General features: G+C 40.4%; 1 protein-coding gene across 2 annotated transcripts in view; it reads right to left on the bottom strand.

Moving 5' to 3' along the window:
• Nucleotides 1-423: 423 nt before the first annotated feature.
• POU6F2 (POU class 6 homeobox 2) overlaps nt 424-20,703 on the bottom strand; it is a 291,478-nt gene continuing 271,198 nt past the window's right edge. For both annotated transcript variants that reach the window (XM_080975858.1, XM_080975859.1), the window contains exons 7-10: nt 16,665-16,871; nt 14,161-14,329; nt 10,975-11,143; nt 424-6,488 (exon numbers count right to left, since the gene is read on the bottom strand). In XM_080975858.1, the coding sequence (XP_080831984.1) occupies nt 5,984-6,488; nt 10,975-11,143; nt 14,161-14,329; nt 16,665-16,871 (1,050 nt within the window). In that variant the 3' untranslated portion in view covers nt 424-5,983. The remainder of the gene's footprint in view (nt 6,489-10,974; nt 11,144-14,160; nt 14,330-16,664; nt 16,872-20,703) is intronic.

Raw genomic sequence — 20,703 nt, 5'->3', positions numbered from 1 at the left:
ATGAGGCTTGGGGTGTGATGCTAGCCATGTAAACTCTCCCACTATTTGTGGTCAAACAGGTTTGAAGGTTTTTATAGAGCTTCAAAAACCTTCAAAATCTGTTTGCCTGGAGAAAATAATGGGACTAGTTAGATCTATATGTGTGTGCATAGATTATGAGCAACTAGGTCTCTTTTATATAATTTCCCCCCCTAAACACTGTATATATGCAATCCAGGTGTGGAAACCAGCTTTCGGTTCTGTACAAAATTTTAAGCTTTTTTTTTTTTGTATTGAATTGATGTAAAATAACATGAAGTTTGATCTGATGAATAATACATGAGACGTTGGGACAAGCCCAGGATGGCAGCTTATTTTTCATGTCAAACAATTCTTTATTTTTTATGGTACAAATTAAAAGTGACAGATCTGAAGCTGTTAAGAAATACACAAAGTGCAGCTTTACTGACCATACAGATATTGCTCTAGTTTAAGTACAGTTTTTGTCAGTTTTTAATTTTTTTTTTTTTAATGTTAAGCAACCTGTGCAGATAATTCAGCTTTGGTTTCAAAGTCAGAACAGTAAGGAACTTGAAATAACCAGTTTGGCTTCTTGGTCACAAGTCCTCCACATCGATTCCTTTGTTTTTTTTTCTTTTTAAAAAAGAAAAAGAAATGAAGAACACAACACAGTCCATGTCATTCTCTGCCACCTTTCCTGCTGCGAGTGCCATGCATGGAAAAGCAGGTCTCCTTTGTAGTGCCTCGTAAGTGACCCTGGTGACCATCCTGTAAATTATGAGTGCAAGACGTTAAGCCCCACTGCTCCACAGCCCCCATTCACTTCCACGGAGCACGCGCTGGAGCCATGCTTCTGCTCCAGTGGAATGAATGGAGGACGTGCAAGAACAGAACTTATGAACTGCACCCGACAGCACATAGGACCAAAATATATATTTATATATATAAAATTAAAATCTTAAAAAAAGAACCACTTTCTCAACAATAAATAAACAAATGTGCCCCACATAATCTCAAGTCGGAAACAAGCAAACTACATGACAAAAAGCTCAGTACAAAATATTACTGAAACAGATTTTTTTTTTTTTACAGTCAAACATTTACATGGAAATTAATTTCCTTTATTTTTTATTTTTTAAATTCCTTAATTCAGTGTTGCTCATGAGCTGGGTACAAGTAGAGTGCTGAGGTAAAACACTGATGAACAGTTTCTTTCTGTATTCTTTTTCTTTTCTTTTTCTTAAAATAGTAACAGTTTAGTATTGCAAGATTGTCAGCAACATTTAGCCATATCTATACAATGTGCATATACCTACAAACATTGAGCTTTGGTCCAGCATTGAGAAGACGAGCAAAGGCATTATACATATTTCTTTTTGGTTATAGCTTGAGTACTTTGACACGCCTCTACTTGTTCCTTCTTAGCTCCTTTTTGCTTTCTTGGTCTGTTTACTTCTTCATTTGCGTGATTAGAACATAAACTGAAAACTTCGGAATGGACTTGGTCTCTTTTTCTGATCTGTACACTCCAAGCCTCAACATTTCTGGCATCGGAACTGTTTCACACACCAAATTAACATCTTTGTGACTCTGAGATAATGTAGTGGTTTGTAGCAGGGAGCTGTTCCAGCGAGTGACTGTGTCCTATCCTTAGCAAAAAAAAAACAACTTTTTTTAGGGCAGCAAACCTTAGGCTTTGGTGGGAAAAGATGCATCCAGAAATAAAGAACAAAAACCAGCTCAGTAACTCCTGCTAATTCCCTACGCAAAACTTACTTCTCTCCTCAGGAAAGGTAAACCTGACATGCCTCTGGCCTGGCTTGGACGCACTACTACGAATACATCGCATTACGAGAAGCAGCCCAGCAGCCATGAGCAGGAGCTGGCAGCTTCTGTTTTCATTGTCGATGGATTGCAGATTGCCTTGCCATTGGATCCCAGACATGCTGCAGTTAATCTGAATGGAAACAAGCCTACTTCAAACCACAATTTATGAATTTGGCTTGTTTTCACTAACCACAGTGCAGAAGAACCACACTTTAGGGTTTGGATGACAAACTAGACTGCAGTAATTCCAAAACAAAAGTGGAAGCTTCCAAGCTTCCTGTCTCCTCCCGGACACACTTCAGGAAGTGTGTGTGTGTGAGAGAGAGAGGGGGGGGGTTACCAGCTTTGAGAGAGATTAGAATCATTACGGTAATAGAAAACCATGGTTTAGCATTACATCTTAATGAAGCCGTTATCTCCAGTAAGAAACGGGCTTGTTTTTTCCTCCACTATTTGCTAGTGTGCTATATTTTCATCACCGCCCAAAGGTGGCTTCGTATATAATTGCTGTGTATATAATTTGAGCAGGATCCCAAGAGCTGCTCATGGAAAAGCTTTCTTCCTGCAGCTCCTCAAGCGCCCTGGAAACCACTCTTGAGGGTTTGGGGGATGTTTCCAAAGCAGCATAAGGGGCTGTGGTTAAAGGGGACGTTGACAGAGCCCTAGTACACGCATGGGAATGTTCTAGGTGTGTGTACAGGGCTCTTTGGAGCCCAGAACAGATTTACAAATAGAAATAATAAATATTGTTTGGGGAGAGGAAAAAAAATCTCCCTATACCTGCAGCCTTTATGAGTTACATATACATATAAGAATTTGTTCAGGCACTCCGTTATGCCTCCGAGCGAAAAAACTGATTGTTAAAAACGAACCTAACACTTTCCCTTGTAAAAATAAGTGATAACAACCAGAAAAAACTATTAAAAAGAGAACATTATGACATGTTAATGGTTCCATGAGTACAAAGATGAAAATCAAAAAACTTGTTTCATGATGGCAATTTATTTCATTTTATATTATCACCGTCCTAACTTACACAATTTCAGTGTGAAGTTTAGAAAGGAAATAGTTTCTGTCTAACTGTTGCTGTGATGGTTTTAAGTGTTTTATACAGTCTTTGGTTAATGTTGCTTCCTGGAAATTTCATTTTTTCCCCCTTTCCATTGCAGACTTTTTAACTGTTCCATGGAGAATCTGACATCTAAGTTTTTAAGCAGCAAATGGCTAGTATATTTTTGCTTCCAGGAGCAAGGCTCTGGTTTTGATGATATTTGAGAATGGGAAAAAGAATGACTGGGGGAGATGGGCAGAGCACTAGGAGATGGGCTTTCAAAGTTCTACGAGCTCTTGACAGTTTTCTAGATAATTTGTGGCTGGTCTCCTGATACTCCTGACAGTTTTAATTTCAAGTTCATCATAACTAGGGTGGAGATGGCAAGCTTTGTTGTTGTTGTTTTAAATTAAGCTGCTGTTGTTAAAACTGAATTTTGGCAGTTATTGATTATCAGGGCCAGATGATGGATGTGAACATCTGTACTAAAATCCAGACTTGACATGGGACTTTTTCCAACCCATGGCCAATCCAGAAATTTAATCATTCTTACCTACTGCAGTAGGATTTAAATTCATGATTTCGATTACGAAGAAGCACACCCTTTGCTGTAGAGCAAGTTCAGACCTCAGCCTATAAGTTGAACTATAGGTGTTCATAGGCAGAAGAAATAGTCAGTCCTATGATCACATTGCTAACATGAGCAGAAATCTACTCTCTGCCAAAAACAAACAAACAAAATAAAAACCTAAAACGCACAGGCTTTGTGAATAGTTTGTACATGCCCATCATGAATCACCATTTCTTGCCTCGGACTTGTTCAGAGCTTGGAATTAGAGTCCTCTTTGCTTTCTTAATTACATCTAACCTCAGTATACATTATTCTTTCTGTCTGCACACTGTTAATTTCTTTTGTATGAAGAGTATGCTTACATAGTTTTCATAAGGGCTTTAGTCAACTATTTCTAATTTGGAGGGCAAATGTTCATTCAGATCATATGTTCAGTTTTTCCAAGGCAAGGAAATATTTTGTGACGTGCTCATAGCGGCCTTCTTATGAATGCAGTCAGCATTTGCTTGGCCACTGACCATTTTCCTGGCATGCGGTGTTTGGAAATACAAACCACCAGATAATTCTGCTGTGCAAGCTCAATTGAAATGAAGCATGGATTATGCCCCTGGTGACAATCTGAAAACTGAGGACTGGATCCAAAGCCCGTTGAAACAGGTGAAACTGCCTATGTTGCATCCCGCCTGCTTTAGACCAGCCATTTAACAATCTCCTCTTACTTTCCAGTGCGAGAGGGAAGAACCTGTAAGGGAGGTGGGACCTTTAAGGCTACAGATTCTGTGGATGATCTGACTCTCAGCCACACATGATGAGTTGTGTCGAAAAAGATGAGTAACGTAAGATTTACACCATGGTGAGGTGGAGAAGTATTGTACAATGAAATGACAGATTCTAATGCATTTGGAGAAGCCTGGAGCAGGATGTAACACAGATTTCTGTCTAGGACCCTGAATCCAAATATTATGGGGATGTTGGGATAAAGATATGAACTTTGTTGCTCTGGCTTTATGTACCCTTTTGACTGAATGGCCATGAAGTTTTGGATGACAGCCAAGATACGTGTCAGTGATTTCTGCTTCTGGGTCCCAGTTCAAAAATTAGGTAACAAGTCATATTAAGTAATTCAGTCAAATCTGGCATTCACATAATCCCTTCTGTGTCTGTGCACAGTTCTGAAAGTAGCACTTGCCAGAGGGGGGAGGGGGGAGAACAGAATAACAGAATAGAATTGGAAGAGACTTTGAGGGTCATCTAGTCCAATCCCCTGCGATGTAGGAATAAACAAACAAACAAACAAACAAACAAACAAACAAACAAACAGTGAAAGTGGAAACAGTAAAACGAAAGTTAGAGATGCAGCAGTTTGAGGGGGAAATCCTTGTTATGTTCTTACATTTGCCATCAGCTTGCTTTTCAATAGAATCCCAAGAAAGTTCTTTGGCTATCAGACTTTGGAGAGAAATTGCTTCATATAGATAGAACCATAAACAATGATGCAGTATATTGGACCACGTGTGCATTTTATATTTATATTACAAAAGTAGCTTTGGTAACCTCTCCTAGTTCGTGGCCAAAGGACAGCGTAAGTGGCAAGTTGTATAGTGTAAGCGAAAGTTCAAGTTGCTCAATATGTCCTTATAATGTCGTCATTACACTGCATAATTTAAAAAGTCCACGTCTTCACACAAGAAATTTAAATGGTGTTGGGATGGAGAAGGCAGCCAAAACAAAGTGTCAACCAAATTTGAATCAAAACTGCAAATAAATAAGATCTTCGGTTAAAAAAATAAAGTAAGCAAAGCCCACCGTTTAGAGAAACAGTCATTTTGGCACACAAACATTTGGAGATCACAAAACTGTGTATGCCAAACAAGAGGGTTGAGAATTGTAGCTCAAACCAAGTGTAGCATACTCATGTGCTGAACATGTGAGAGAGGATGCAGGGGAAAAAGAGAGTCCTGTATAATTATTATTTTCCTCTTTTTGCAAAGTACAAATGTAAAAATTCATAACACAATGTAGCGCTCATAAAAGAGTAGACTAACAATCTAGTTTTCAATGCCATGTTTCTGACTTTGGTTAATAGTTTTCATAGTGAAGAAGCACTTGATACCTGAAAGGCTACAATCACTCCTCCAGGTGGCAGGCTTGTACTCTCTCTCCTTTAAAAACAGTTAAAGGTTTGCTGTTGTAGTTGGGTTCTTTTTCCATAAAACATGTTCACATTTTCATAATATACAGGAAAAAGTAAGCAGTTATTTGGTTTACTTTAAAGTCCATTTAAAAAAAACACTGGCTTATTTTGGAACTAGTTCTACCACATACACACACACTAAGTGCTGTGTAATTTTTTTTGTATTTTTTTTTCTGTTTGTTTTTATCTAGGAAAACCCACAGACATTTATAAATTGTTCTGTCCATCTTGTAGCTTTCTGAGTCTTTTACTTACAAGGATGGTGAAAGAGCATCTTTACAGAGTTCAAATGTTTAAAGTTTTGTTTGTTCGTGTGTGTTCTTCCTTTAAATCTATCAGTTTAAGAGTTTTCTTCCAGAGAGTCTGTTAAGGGCTCCATTGGGGCTGCCGTCGCAGGCTCGTGCTGTTTTAGGCGTTTAATTGTGTTCTTCAGTGCTTGCCTCTTGTTGCAGAACCAGACTCTAACTACTTCCCGGTCATAGTTCAGTTTCTCTGCAATTTCCGTCATTTCCTGCCCAGAGGGATGCGTGTTCTTCTCAAAATGGGCATTCAAGATCTCAAGAGCCTGCGGCGTGAATGAGGTCCGCCTCTTGCGCTTTTTGGATGGTTCACTTCCAATAAATTCAGTGAGATTCTGCATGCCTGCCCGATGGCGGGCCTCAGCCTCAGCCATCCATCGTTCAAGAACCGGCTTTATCTTCTGGGCACTTTTAGGGGTGATGTCCAGCTTTTCAAACCTGGCAGGATACAAAAGGCCAGGGTTCAGTTTGGCTGTCAGACTGCTAGCTATAGTGTTCTCTTGGGCTTCCTGTGGTAGGAAAAAGTGGCTTCTCAGGATGGTGTGTCTGAGGGGAAAATTGAGAAAGAAGAGTCTTACACTGATGCTCTGCCAGCTGGGACTTCCTGCCTACCTGCCTAATCGACTGGCAGAGGATATTTACAATGGATTATGAAAACTATCAGTTCTACAAATATATAGATATCTATTTAAACAAACAAAAACAATCACAGTGACAAAATGCTGTCAGAATGCTACTTCATATATCCAGTGTTCCAGAGATCCATGTACATTCTGTGGCTCACGTGGATCTTTGGTACACATTGGAAGATACTGATCACATGCATTAAGTCTTAATGGTTAAAGAAGGTGCATACAGATCGAGGGCCTTCATTTAAGTGGATAGAACTCTGTGCATGCTCTGAGTTCTCACTTCTGTTACTACTGTCGAAGGCACATATTTCAGATTTCAAAGCTTTCTCCCCTCCCCCTTCAAAATCCTATACACAATATTCAAGCTTAACACAAAAGCTAAAAACAGGAAATGACATCAGTGGCATTTTGTTTCATTTTTACTTCTACTGGGATCTTGTTCCCTTCCTGTAGCATATTGCTCAAATGCTGCTGTTTTAATTTCACAAAGTGCCTGTTAGCCTCTGAATTTCAGGTTTCCTTTTCCTTTTCATTTTTAAGCAATTTTCACTGTATGCAAGTTAACACCGTGTCCCTTCTCTGGGTAGGAAAAGAATTCCCAAAGCTGTTGCTGTCTTCAGTTCAAACAGCTGGACACATTGTAATTACCTTCAATACCTCCACAAGTAGTTGCACTAAAAGAAACTCATGCCTTCCAGATGAAACCCAGCATAATAGTGGACTAATATACTGTGGTATCAAGCTGGGTTTATTGTGGGATGTCTGCACACTGTGCCGAATGATATCATTTCCTGTAAATGAAGTCCTCTATGTATCATTTTGCCATCAAAAGTCCTTTGCTAGACCAGATTTTACAAATCTTCCACGCCATCAGGAAAAAGAAAACTATACTGAGGACTTTAGTCTTTGTAAAGCATGTCCAGTTCAAGTCCTGCATCACCAGTTGACTTAACAAATGACTCTTTTTGTAGTTTTATAAATTACATTCATTCATTTTTCAGTGTCCAATTAATATTCCCAATATAGGTCTCAGAATGTAATACTTTTGCAGAAGTGCCATTGCCCTTGAAAGAATGTGCTCCATTTACAATGGACTTGGTGTGGTTGACTTCTGGCCCTCCAAATACTGCTGGACTACAAGTCCCATCACCCCTGACTATTGGCCATTCTGGCTGGGGCTGATGGGAGTTGGAACCTTTTAACATCTGGAGGAGACCAGGGCCGTAGCTAGAGGGTGGTGAGGTGGGCCCCCACCAGGGGCGCAGACGATTAGAGGGTGCAAAAAGGCTAAAAATATGTCTATAAATATTGATCATTGCCTCATAAGAAATGGTTTTAAATAGGGGGTGAAGTGAATGGGTGGGTGGGGATTGGAGGAGAGGCAGAAGGAAGAGCTAATTTGTCCGTGCCTAGGGGGCGCAAACTGGACGGCTCTGGAGGAGACAAAGGTTCCCCATCCCTGATGTACATGCTTACGATGGGCATATACATGTTCATGTTGAACAGTACATGGAAACCATTTCCCTTAAATGTTAATTACAAGAGCTGAATTAACAAGCCCTTTGAAATCCCATTGCAGTCGAAGGGATCTTAACACATTTTTTAAAAAAATTTTTTACTAAAGGAAGTGGTTCCTAGATTGGCTAACATGTTGGTTTGACTGGATTGAAATTCCTGCAGTCAGCAGGCTAGCATTGGGCAAGCCACCACCTCCTAAACCAAACTTACAAGGCTGCTGCTAAGACAAAATGAGATGAATCTTTGTACGCACCCTGAGGTCCTGGGAGCAACTGTGGGGTAACTAAATTGTGAATCACAGCTCAAGACCCAAGGAACTCTGGGTTTGTTCGAGAAACCTATGTCTACAGATTTCTCTCCCATTTTCTTGAGGTAGGTCTGAGAATTGTCCTGCCTATTCAGCTATTTAGCACTGTCACATTAGCATTTAACAGAAAACTCTAGTGATTCGCATTGTCCCCCTGTATACATAGCAAATTTGAACTTGGACAAAGTTGAGTAATTCACCAGCCATTGTTGATGGGAAAAAGTTTGTGGATAACGTTGTGCTCAGTACAAAAGGAGTGGAATATAATATATATATCAGTTAAACTGAATCGCAATGCCAAAGCCACCAGTGGCCTTAACTATTTCAACTACCTGGACAAATTATTGGAATATCGTTCCCATTTCCCAGTTAGATTACGATGCTCACGAGACTGAGAATTCCATTATCATCCATCCTACATAGGCCATGAATTGATGATCTTCTACCTCCATGTTCACCAAGATTGTCAAACAATTGCTGCCATGCTCCCATGCTCATAATATCTATCTGTGCCTAACCCCTGACCTGAAGCCTACTGGACTCTTTGCACAACCCATCATAATGCTGTCCTTTGCTTGACCCATTTTCCATCAAGTTTGTCATCTTTCTTCCTGTTGCCTAAGTGGCAGTATCTCGTGTACTGTAGGTGGCAGTGGGGAGAAAAATTCTCTATCTGTTCCTGCTGCAAAATTGCTGGCCTCTGTGAAGGGCTGGCCTAGACAGCTGTTGGTGATTGCTTAATTATGGGATTGATCCTGGCATAATTTTGTCCATTTACCTTTTTTTGCATATATAGTGCAAAATTTATCAGGCAGTAGCTACCATGTTACTAAGCTGTTGCCAATTTTGTGGCATGGTAAACCACTGCAATGTTTTATTTAGTCATGTAAGCTATCTGTAGGTTTAAAAAAAGATACATTTTGGTCATTTCCTCTACATATCTGCAACAATATGTGACTGCAGGTCTCTTAAACATGGAATTAAATCCAGTCATATTTTTTGTTCAAGGAATTTCATATATTATAATTCCAAGCATTCAGATCTGTGTTGAAATCCAGCATCACTGAAATCTTCCAAGGGATTTGCCATGGACTTCAAAGGGATATGTGAAGCATCCCATGTAGTTAGCAGCTGTGCATTAGACGAAACAAAAAACTGGGATGATTAAACGAAGCACATGCAAATCCAGCTGGGTGGATTTATAGTACCCTGTCACAGTGCAATGCAAAAATATAAAATAGCAGTTGCCTTAAAAGCAACAACAACCCTCTTTTTGTTTAGGTTTCTTCTACCAATTGACCACTGAGATGAAATAAAGTTAAAGTTAAATAACAGGGAGTGGGGAGGAGAGCCATTTTCATAACAATTGTGTGACTTGTTTGTGCTGGTGCTTCAGTATGTGATGTTTGGAATAACGATATACAAGTCTTGAAACAAATTTCCCAGCAGTGGTATCCTTGTATAGACTGAATAAAGGTTATTTTCTACAGGGAGGTATCTTATAAGAAAAAACAGTAGGGGACACCATAGAAGTGAGAGGATCCTATGGAGCTTTTTGTATTTAACAACAATCAATGGGTTTTATGGAAAATCATTGAGCAAAATGTGAGCTGCAAGCTTACTACCCCATACTGATGTTATTTATAACCTTAGTCTTAAACTGCAGGAAAAGTACATTTCCATTCTATGGGGAATACATTAAAAGTATAAAGAGCAGATAAAAAGACAGAGCATTTCATGGATCACCAAGAACAAAATCCACTTAAATGAGCTTAGAGTTGGTTTCTTGGCTTTCACTGATGGAGGAGGACTACGAGGCATTGCCCAAGAGAAAAAAGCTGTTACCTAAGTGTGTTTGTTACCTCATGCATAAACATGGGATTAGTGTAACACACACACATGAAGACATAGGGACTTTGCTCTGAAGACCTTTAACTCTGTCAAGACTGCTTTTGGTTTCATTATTTTGTCACTCTCCGGGCATTATTCTTTCCCCGACTTGAATCCATGCTTTTTTTGAAACACTGGAGAGTGATATATGATTAATCCCAGAAAGTCTGAAAAAAGCCATTATGGCTTTATATAGATTCCCTGCACTCTCCTCTGTATCATTTGGGAAAATCATCATTAACATCTTAGATGTGAAGTGCGAGCTATGGTACTACAGGCTTAAACCTGGCAGGGAAGCATCCATGAAATATTTGTTCAGTAACCCCATCTGTAGAAAATGGCACAGTATGAAGAGGGTCAGCTGGTGCTTATGCAGTAGCGGCAGCAGCAGCAGGGTCTCCCGTTCCACTACTGAATTATGTCTCAAGGCCAGGAACATATTTATTGTTTCCTACTTGTTACAAAAGTAAAGGGTGGGGGGAAGGAGATGAAAGTTATTTTAAGGACGTGTGCTGAAATATATCTACTCCATCACAAGAGCATCCACTCCTCTCTCTACGTCTTCCGTACAAAGGAGCTCTTTTCCATGGACATGTGATTAAAGCAATAAAGGCAGCAGAAGAAGCAATAATAAGCCGTGAGAGAGGGGCCTGGAGAAATGAGCATTTGCTGTGTATCTTGTTACCTGCAGATGGCAGACTGGCTGTAGGCTGGACCTTCTGTGGCACTTAGAGCTTGACCAACTTGCGTCTGGGTGAGACCAAGTGACAGGCGTCGGATTTTAAAAGCTTTGGCAAATTCTCGGATTTCCTCAAGGTTCACCCCATCCACCTCGCTGGAGGCTGTCTGGGGATCTGTCGAAATACAAGAAAAGGGTTTGAATTCTTCATTGCATATAAAATGGAATTAGCGTAACCTCCGTTATTGGCATGGCTTTGGGAAGCAAACAAAAAGATAGAGCAAAGGCACTGGATGCCTCCCTGTTGCCAACTTAGGGTGAAAGGAGTTGTGGTGGAAAGCATTAAAAACAATGCCTGCTGACCAGATATTTCATAGTGCTTGTATGGGAAATTGTTGGGGGCCTTGCCCAGTCAGCCCCTGAATCATTCTCCAAGAGTTCATGCAGTAAAACTAGTTCCTAGTAGGTTTGGGGAATAACTAAAGAGAGAACCGATTTTGGGAAATGTGTTAACTTAGTAAAAAGGCAATGGATATTTTGTTCTATTTTGTCTTAAAAAACTGCATCACAAAAACTATCTTCAAGGTGTTTGGGTCATTTAACTAGACAGTGCTCGTACACTGGACCCTTTGCAAGATTTTTGTTCTGCATCACCCCAAACAGTGGCCCGTTAAGGTGATGCAAGCACAACCTTAAAATAGTAACACTGACACCTGCTTTATTTTTTCATTGGACCCTCAGAAGATAATGCTCATAATGCTGCGAGAATAAATTGGTCTTCTGCCTCCATCGCAATGTACTGACACAGCTTTTGTCCCTGAAAGGGCACATAATAAAAGCTATCTAGCAGAGGAAGGCTCCTTTGGTGCTGGAAATGCGGTCAATTTAGGACTTATCAAGGGAAATGACACAACAGTTGGAGGTGGTACCCCCCCAACCCCCCCCCCCAGCAACTGATCCCTTGCTAAATGAAAGCATTCCCAAAGCCGGTGGAGACAGCATGGGACTGGGATAGTGGAATATTTCAAAGCGTTGTTCACTCCTGCGTATAGTGAAGCCATTCCCTTGGCACAATGTCTCTATCATTTATCACCTCATTCCGGAGATGTTCCAATGTGAAATATTTTTACCACAAGAATCAATTCATTTCTCTAAATGCAAGTCATCAGTGGTCCAGACTTGGCTACAATTCAGTGTGCAGACCAACATCTTATGCTCACAACTATTCTCAGTCTTACTGCAGAACTGCTGCAGGAAAATTGCTATTTATCAGGCTGATGGTCAAAATTCTACTGACTAGAATTCCTTACAAATTCTCCTAGCCCATCATAGAGTTTTTGTATCAAATGCTTAATCTAGATTGACTAGGATGGAGTGAACATTCTGAAAACGGGCAGAGAGGGAACTCCTTTTTCCATATGAGGCCGCCCAGCTTAATTCTGTATTGTTTTTAATTAATGCTGTATTGTTTTTAACACTCGATTGGAAGCCGCCCAGAGTGGCTGGGGAAACTCAGCCAGAGGGGCAGGGTATAAATAAATTATTATTATTATTATTATTATTATTATTATTATTATTATTATTTTAAGGGCATCTGGTTAAATTGTATTTCAAGTATCATCTATTTGTATTGCTAACTGTTATGTGATGGGGTGCCAGAGTTTTGTGGGTGCAAGGCACCCATGATTCCTGGGTTTAGCAAAAGTTGGAATTAATCAAGGTTTGATTAAACTGTGCCAAATGCTGTTGGATGCAGCTTATGCTAACGAGCCAGACTAGCCTGTCAGGGCTAGCTGAGTGTAAGCCATTAAGAAACAGAGACCTGTGAAGGCTCATCAAGGAAACCATCGAGAGAGCAAGGACTGCCAGGCAAGGAAGACGGGGACCCTCCTCCAGCTGTGTGTTGGTGGGCAGAGACCAAAGGGGTTTAGGAGTTCAGGAAGGGTCAACAGGAAAAAAAAGTGGCCAGTTTTGCAAGTGATTTGGGAAGCAGAAGAAGGGACAGAGCACCATGTGGGCTGGCTAGGGCAAGCTGTGAATGTTGTGTTGTGCTTATGGAGGAGACCAGAGCCTCTTGGGGTATGGATGCTCTAAACTCTCTCCATCTAGGTTCAAGTGTATATATATGCAAATAAAACCATATATCATAAAGACACCATAGCTTTCATTGTGCCTTATTTCCAAAATGAAACACAGGCCCTGGGTAGGCACCTGGATCCCCTGAAATCTTGCAGATTGGGGTGGCACGTATAATAAACTCTACAGAACATGGATGGGGGCTTTTTTCATGGTGACCCTGGGGTTTTTGTGCTTTCCCTATAGATCTCCCGTTTACGGGCCGGGCCTGATTTAGCTACAGCAGCAGAACTGCATCTGCATCTCAATTGCGTCCAGAGCAACTAATTAAAACTCAGAAGTGGGGTACAGGACATGTTATAGTAAGCCTGCCACAGAGAATGGCCTCCCTGTGCAGCTGATTCCTACCCTGGCCACCATGTTGTGAGGTTTCGTTCCCTTTCCATCTGCTAGCAGGAATATGGGTAAAAGCACGAAGACTCACAAGTGTCACATGGTAACTGTTTCTTACTGTTACAGGCAGGGATGAGTTTCTACAGGGAGACCATTTTTGCTTATTTCTTCGCAATTACAACACGAGCTCTCTTTCCCCATACATCTGCCTTGGCCTCCTTTCTCTGCATGGTTTTCTGCTGCGCTGTTTACTGTGCCAAATGGCGCACATCAGCCAGGTATCACGGTTTGTCTTGACTATTCCTGCAGGTACCCCTGGATTATCTAGATCTACTTTAATCTGAATTCAGACCTGTTTTCAGAACTGAATCAGTCTTAGTCAACCTGAAAGATTATCATCAGGGAGAAATAGGCGTACCATCCTGTTACTTCTGCTCAATCTCTCAGCAGCTTTTGATATCATTGATCATGGTATCCTCCTGGACTGACTCAGGGGGACTGGGCATTGGAGTCAGTCTGTGGGGCCACATTCAGAAGTAATGCACATTGCATCAAAAATTCTAACTTAGGCCTAAAACTCTTATTACCGGCATTTGCACCATTCAGCAGTCAATGACTTGCTTATTTTTCCAGTTGGCCATACTTACAGGTACTTCACAAAAGCAAGGAAGAAAAGTTGGGATGGAGAAAGTGAAATAAGGATACCAAGAAGGCTATACTTACTGCTGACTAACTGGCCAACACTCAAAGCTGAAGATGAGGAGGAGGAAGAAGAGGAAGAGGAAGCCTGCCGCACGGGGCTCTGAGACATAGATGCTTGACTGTGAGCTAAATGTAGGAGATTGGACTGGGATGCTGCTTGCCCCACCTGCGTCTGGGATGGCTGGTGGAGCTAAATGCAAAATTAAAGAAACAAACAGTCAGCAGAGAGACAAGAATGGATAAGGTGCTGTCACTGTACTATGTTCTCTGCCTGGCACAATGCTCTTAATATTAAAGATTCTTTCTTTATTTATATCCCACCCCTTCGACTCTTGTGCCAGTAGTTGGGTATTGTGGTGGGCTAGATGAGGACTAATAAGAAACAGGCCGTGTCATATATCCAATCTGCAACCAAACTCCCTATCTGTCCTAGTGCAGTCACTGCTGGAAGTGAACCTGTTTGTAGCAGAAACGCTGGGGTCTGAATTTTAAGAACTATATCCCAAGTTAAGATTCTTAACTTTGAATACAACATTTTAAAATTAACTTTGAAATCTAAACACAAACTGTAATGCAAGATTTATTTATTTATTTTGTTTGTTATCTCAGAATAGTCTTCTTGATGTATATGTGACTGTTCAGTCTTGACCTCTCCTAGAAAGTAAGGGCATGATCAGCCAAAGTTAAATCCTTCTAGGTGAGCTCTGTTGATCTGAATGGGAGAGTTAAGCATTGTACTTAAATATCTCCTACTGCATCAAAAGAGCTACTTAAAAGTGGGTAACCTCAAATGAATTGTATCCTAAATAGTACATATACACAGAAGAAGAAATTTGTGCAAACTGTTAGCCTTTCTAATATCAATGGAACAATAAATGAATTCAGACACAAACTTCCTTCTTGCATTCCCTCCTCTCCCGGAAATATGACTGTATTACAAATAAAGGATGATGGGTTATAACATGAGATAGAACATAAAATGCACAGGCAATCTAATATGTGTTTTATTAATTTAATATAACCCAAAGTGGCTAACTGGTTGCTGTTGAAAAAATAACAACTTGAAAATGTATTTTTGAACTATTCAGATATATATCCATTCAAGCACGGCAAATCAGATTACTTGGTGGGTGTTTTTAAATAATAAATGTAATTTGGCTGTGTAAATTACGCTGCAAGCTTTTTACTATGATGATGTCTTTGTGGGTCAAAAAGCAAAATCATTTCAAGATTCATGTAACTGAGTGTCCTCTAAAAAATGGTTATGTTTATGGATATTTCATTTGCTCTGTATGCTTCAGACACAGAACTGTGTTAACTAGTGAAACGGGGATGCTGTAGTGTGTCAGTTTGAGTGGGTGAGTGTGCTTATGTGAAGAGAATTTGTAGCTCTGGCTGTGTTTTCCAAACTCTATTGAAACCCTTCACAACTCAGATCAAGGTAGCGGCTTCATTATCACGTTCCACGGTGAATCAGCATCCTCAGAGGTGGAGAAACAGCCTTTCAGGAATGAGGAACCATTTGACTACACTGCTGTTTCCCCAATACCATGTTGATTTCAGGTTAGGAAGGAATGGGAGAAGAGCAGGAAAACTTCAAAATAAATAAAAACAAACATGTGGGATGTGGTTCTGTTAGCTGAGAGTAGGTGCATGATAAAGTAATCTTGTATGATGCCTAATGGCACACACCAGGTAGGAAAGGAGGGCCCAAGGCAGGCATCAGGGATTGCACCTCTGGGCTGGCACTACCCAAATGAGAGTATAATCTGAACCATGAAGATTTTCAAGCTGTTTTGCACCTGAATACCCAAGTGCTGGTCACAAACAACAGAGAATTGGGATGCTGGACTGGGTGGAACTTTGCCCAATCCAGCAAAAGCTTATGCTTTAGAGCAGAGCTTTCCAAACTGTGCATCGCCACACATTAGTGTGTCAGCTGCAGTGTGTAGGTGTGTTGTGCAAAAGCTGGAAAGGGGTTAGTTTAACCTCTGATTTGCTAGTAAAACTGAATTACTTTGTTGTGAAATGGTGCATGTCCAAGAAGTGTGTCACCAGCATGAAAAGTTTGGAAAGCTCTGCTTTAGAGTGTGCCTATTCACCCAAACAGATTGGATGGGATACAGCTAATCAGGGCCAGAGATACCTGAAACAATAAGGAAAAAGAGGGAATGCATATTCCTCCTTAGAAATTTCTTGCTGGTTGAGTGGCTGAAGGCTTGATCTCTGCAGCCCTGAACCTCTTTCTTAAGATAGAGAATATACCATAACAACTGCCTGAACATTCCAAAAGTGCATCTGATTATATATGGAATATAAAGTCCGTTGCGTAAGACAACAAACTGGCAGTTGTGGAGTTAACAGAGGGCTTGGACACCATTTTGGGCTGAAACTGAAGGCTGCCTTTATTTGCCCCTCCTCCTTGCCTAACACCCCTACCCAAAGAGTGACAGTGGGGAGGAAAATGCAAATCAATATATTTTAACTATTTCTCGGTTAATTTAAATGCTACATTCATAACTTACTTGTTGGCCTGGTTTGAGTGGCGAAAGTGTGATTCCCTGGGTGTTGATCACTGGCAAGATCTGGTTCCCAATGACTGTGGCAATGATTTGCCCCTGGGCATTGGTCAGTAATTGTGGCGTGATTGGCTGCACTTGAAGGCCCTGAGCTCCTCCGGCTGACTGGTTAGATGAGACTGGATTAGGCATCAGTGGGATTGTTCCAATGATCTACAAGAAAGAAAACGTGAAATTCTATAGGTTACAAACATTTAATAGGAAAGGTTTACAATCATAGTATGTATATAAGCAACGAACTCTGGTCCAAAATACACACATTTTGACTGGTTTAGAAACTGGGTGGTGTACAATCAGTATTTGAAGTTGTGGCCATGTTTGCCAAATGGTATCAGATAGAAATCTTCAGCCATTTTCAAGTTGGGTTCTGTGGAGCCTTGGGCTACATATACAAGTTTGCCCACCATTACTGATATTCCCCTGCACTGCTGAATTGCGAGTCAATTTAGGACTTATCAAGGGATAAGTGCTGGATGTGTTTTAAGCAAACAATTAGAACATGTTTGGCAGTGGTTCCAGTGAATAAAGATAAAATGTAAAGGACCCCTGGATGGTTAAGTCCAGTCAAAGGCAACTATGCCCTGATAAAACATTTGAAAAACCAGTGGTATAGGGAATCTTTGGCCAATTTTTAGCAAGCGGACTGTAAGGTGATTTGGTTAAAGTCCTTGTGTGAAGGGCAGCAGGCTAATATGTGACCTACTGTATACTCGTATCAAATTATATTGATATTTGTAATATATAGGATTTTTAAGATTAGACAATTATAAGAAGCCATTTAGGTCACCACCTGACTAAATTCAAGACAAATCGTATTTAAGCACACAAAATTGCTCCCAAACCTACTTTTAATATTAACCATGGCAGTTAGTCCACAAGGTAAGCATCTGACAAAATTTATGGCTCCGACGTGAACCATGTCATGCCAAAATACTTTTATGGAAGCTCCTACACAACAACATTTTTTAAAAAATATGTTATGAGTGAGCGGCAAGTAGCAATCCAACATGCTGACATATTCTTGCCTCGCATATGCTGAGCTTTATCCGGAGGTTGTGGGTGGGAATGGGGTCTTGGGAAGAAATAAACAAGACCTCAGGGATGTTTTGTATACTCTGCCTTTAAACAGCTCTGTTGATGCAGAGTTCAAATTATCATTTGTCTATAACAAGGAAAGATTGTGGTCAGCCTAGTGTGGGCATTCTATCTTTACTTCAACAAATGTTACCAAATGAAAAGAATTATCTTTCTTTTTAACGCTGTCAGCAGAAGCCTTGTGAAATAAATAAATAAATAAAAACATTTGATTCACATGTCGCAAAGGACATGGCCTTGAAGTGTCACTTCTGGGCCTGTAACTTCAGCCAGCAAGGCTCCAGTCCCCCCACAAGGCAAAAAATTGCTGTGCTAGTTTTATCAGTAATAGAAATGTTTGCATCCACGTTTAAAATGCATTTCTGGGATTGCAGTCAGGCATTTTGAGAATGACATTGCTGAAGTGAACAGTTTGTAAGGTCAGAAGCAGGAGGACGGCCTGTTGTATTAAAGTGTTGTGGTTTTGCAATGAATGAATTATGCTATTTGAACGTGTGCAGGGACGCTGGAAGGTTGTACCCCCCAAACATACATGCAGTGGGAATATTTTAGAAATGACAGACTCTTACAATTTCCTTTCCTTCCTCAAAATGCCCCATCAAATAAATGGAATACAGTGGTACCTCTGGATGCGAATGAGATCCATTCCGGAGCCCTGTTCGCATCCTGAAGCAAGCGCAACCCACGTCTGCATGTCTGCGGGCCTCAATTCGCCGCTTCTGTGCATGCACGTGATGTCATTTTGAGCGTCTGCATTCCATTACTTCTGGGTCGCCATGGAGCGTAACCTGAAAACGCTCAACCTGAAGCATATTTAACCCGAGGTATGACTGTAGATGCTAATGCTTCATTTACAGTATGTAGCACTCTAAGGGGCTAGTCACACATTCAAGCATGTATGGAGGTTCCCCAGCAACCCTATACAGCAGGCATAGGCAAACTCGGCCTTCCAGATGTTTTGAGACTACAGTTCCCATCACCCCTGACCACTGTCCTGTTAGCTAGGGATGATGGGAGTTGTAGTCCCAAAACATCTGGAGGACCGAGTTTGCCTATGCCTACTATACAGATTAAAATAAATCAGGGAGCTCAGCCTAGAGCAGCTTTGTCCTTGACTTGCTAGCTTTGTGGGTAGAGGAAGTTTGTCATTGCCTACATGGTTCATGAAGTTGTGCACTATAGGTAAGATGCACAAGCGGACATCTGGTCACTCAGTGGGGCTTTTCTTTCCTCTCAGCCCCACAAATCAACTCCTGAAGGTTAGGATATTCTCTGGAGCGGATTTGGGCTGAGGCATGAGGAGGAAGAAAAGAAACTGAAATTCTTGTTTCATAAGCAGATTTATGTTGTGCAAGTATGCAGTTCAGCTTTAAACCTTGTACCCCAGTAGCAGCATGATTACAACCCTTCTAATGGACAGTGCAGAAATGAAACTCCTGCATATGTAGGGCTTTCGTCTTTCAAATCTCTGGAAGGACCAGTGCTATGCCTACATCCCATGGTTTTCATGGAGGAGCTTCCTTCACTGATATGAATGGGGAGCAATGGTCTTGCATTCAGAGCCCAACATCTGCAGGGAGATTGCTGAATCATGCTTTCTGTCTTTATAATTTCATTAACTTCTGCTAGTTTGCCTGAAAGTTTTGGATGTATGAAGGAATGAAATGTTTTATTAATAGTAAAGTTGCCTTTGGGCTCTTATTTGTTCTTTCAATTATTCAGGCATAGCTCAGAGTAGAGGCTCAATTTTATATCTTGTTATTCCCTAAACTCATTTCGTCATGAATTCTTGAGTCTAGGTCCTTACCTTTACGCTTAAGTTATTCAAAAAACACAATATGGAAGTGTAAAGATTACAAGTTGTGAAACATGAAGGCAATATGGGAATAAGACAAAGAGAACTAAAAAGTATCACAAAGAGGAGACGACACAAAGGCTGCCTAACCAACAAGAACCTTAAAATCAAGAGGCTTAATAGGGTTGCCACATTTTGAAGAGCAAAAAAGAAGACACATTTGCCGACTTCTACTTTTAACTATGGATTGCTATGACGACTCTACTCATGAAAAAGAGGACATGTCCTGGAAAAAGAGGACATATGGCAACCCTTTTTAGGACTATGTGTAAAGCAGCTCACTATGTTTCCCCATATATGCAGACCTAATAGTAACGCTATATAATGTGTTGTTATCAAAGCTTGACTGAACCTAGCTTATCTCCTTGTGATAGAAAAAGTGATATAAATTGTTCAGTATATACTCTGATTTTGTGAATGCACGTAGTCACTTAGATCAATGTTAGCTAAGTGGTGTTAAAGACCATACTGGAAAAAAGGACACAAATAGATATCCATGTTTTTACTGAGAGGGTTCAACCAACTTCAGATTCCTTAAAGTTTGCTAGTCTAAGATCCTCAAATCGGCAACAAAAGTTTAAAGAACTGAAAGTAGCAAAGAGTCATGCCTGCGTGGGTACAGATAGCTTTAAAAAAAGTGTTATCAAATATGCATTTGTTTATCACAGTCAAGTATTATGATTAAAAGCTGATTCATATATATTTTATGAAGATATTGTCTATTGTGATGGCAAAATTAAATGTATTTTGAAACTTGTAGGTGACATTTATCTGTCTGGTCTATCAGAAAAAGTTGTCATATTCCATCTAACATATATTACTTTTCCAATTTCCTGCCAGTAATGTTTCTTTAATGTTCTTTAGGGCGAGACTACAGGATTTCTCATCTCTCACAACAAAGACCATAACTCATTACAATGATGCTAATGAGCTTTGGCAATGAAAAACTGTATCACCCTTTTCATAGGTGAACAATCTTTTATCCATGACCATCATGGCATTTTCTTATATATACACAGAGGGTGCAATGGGAGC

This window comes from Podarcis pityusensis (genome assembly GCF_964106645.2).
Source record: "Podarcis pityusensis genome assembly, chromosome: 12".
In the NCBI taxonomy this organism is placed as follows: Eukaryota; Metazoa; Chordata; class Lepidosauria; order Squamata; family Lacertidae; genus Podarcis; species Podarcis pityusensis.
The sequence above is the reverse complement of the archived record's forward strand: the minus strand, read 5'-3'. Positions and strand labels throughout refer to the sequence as shown.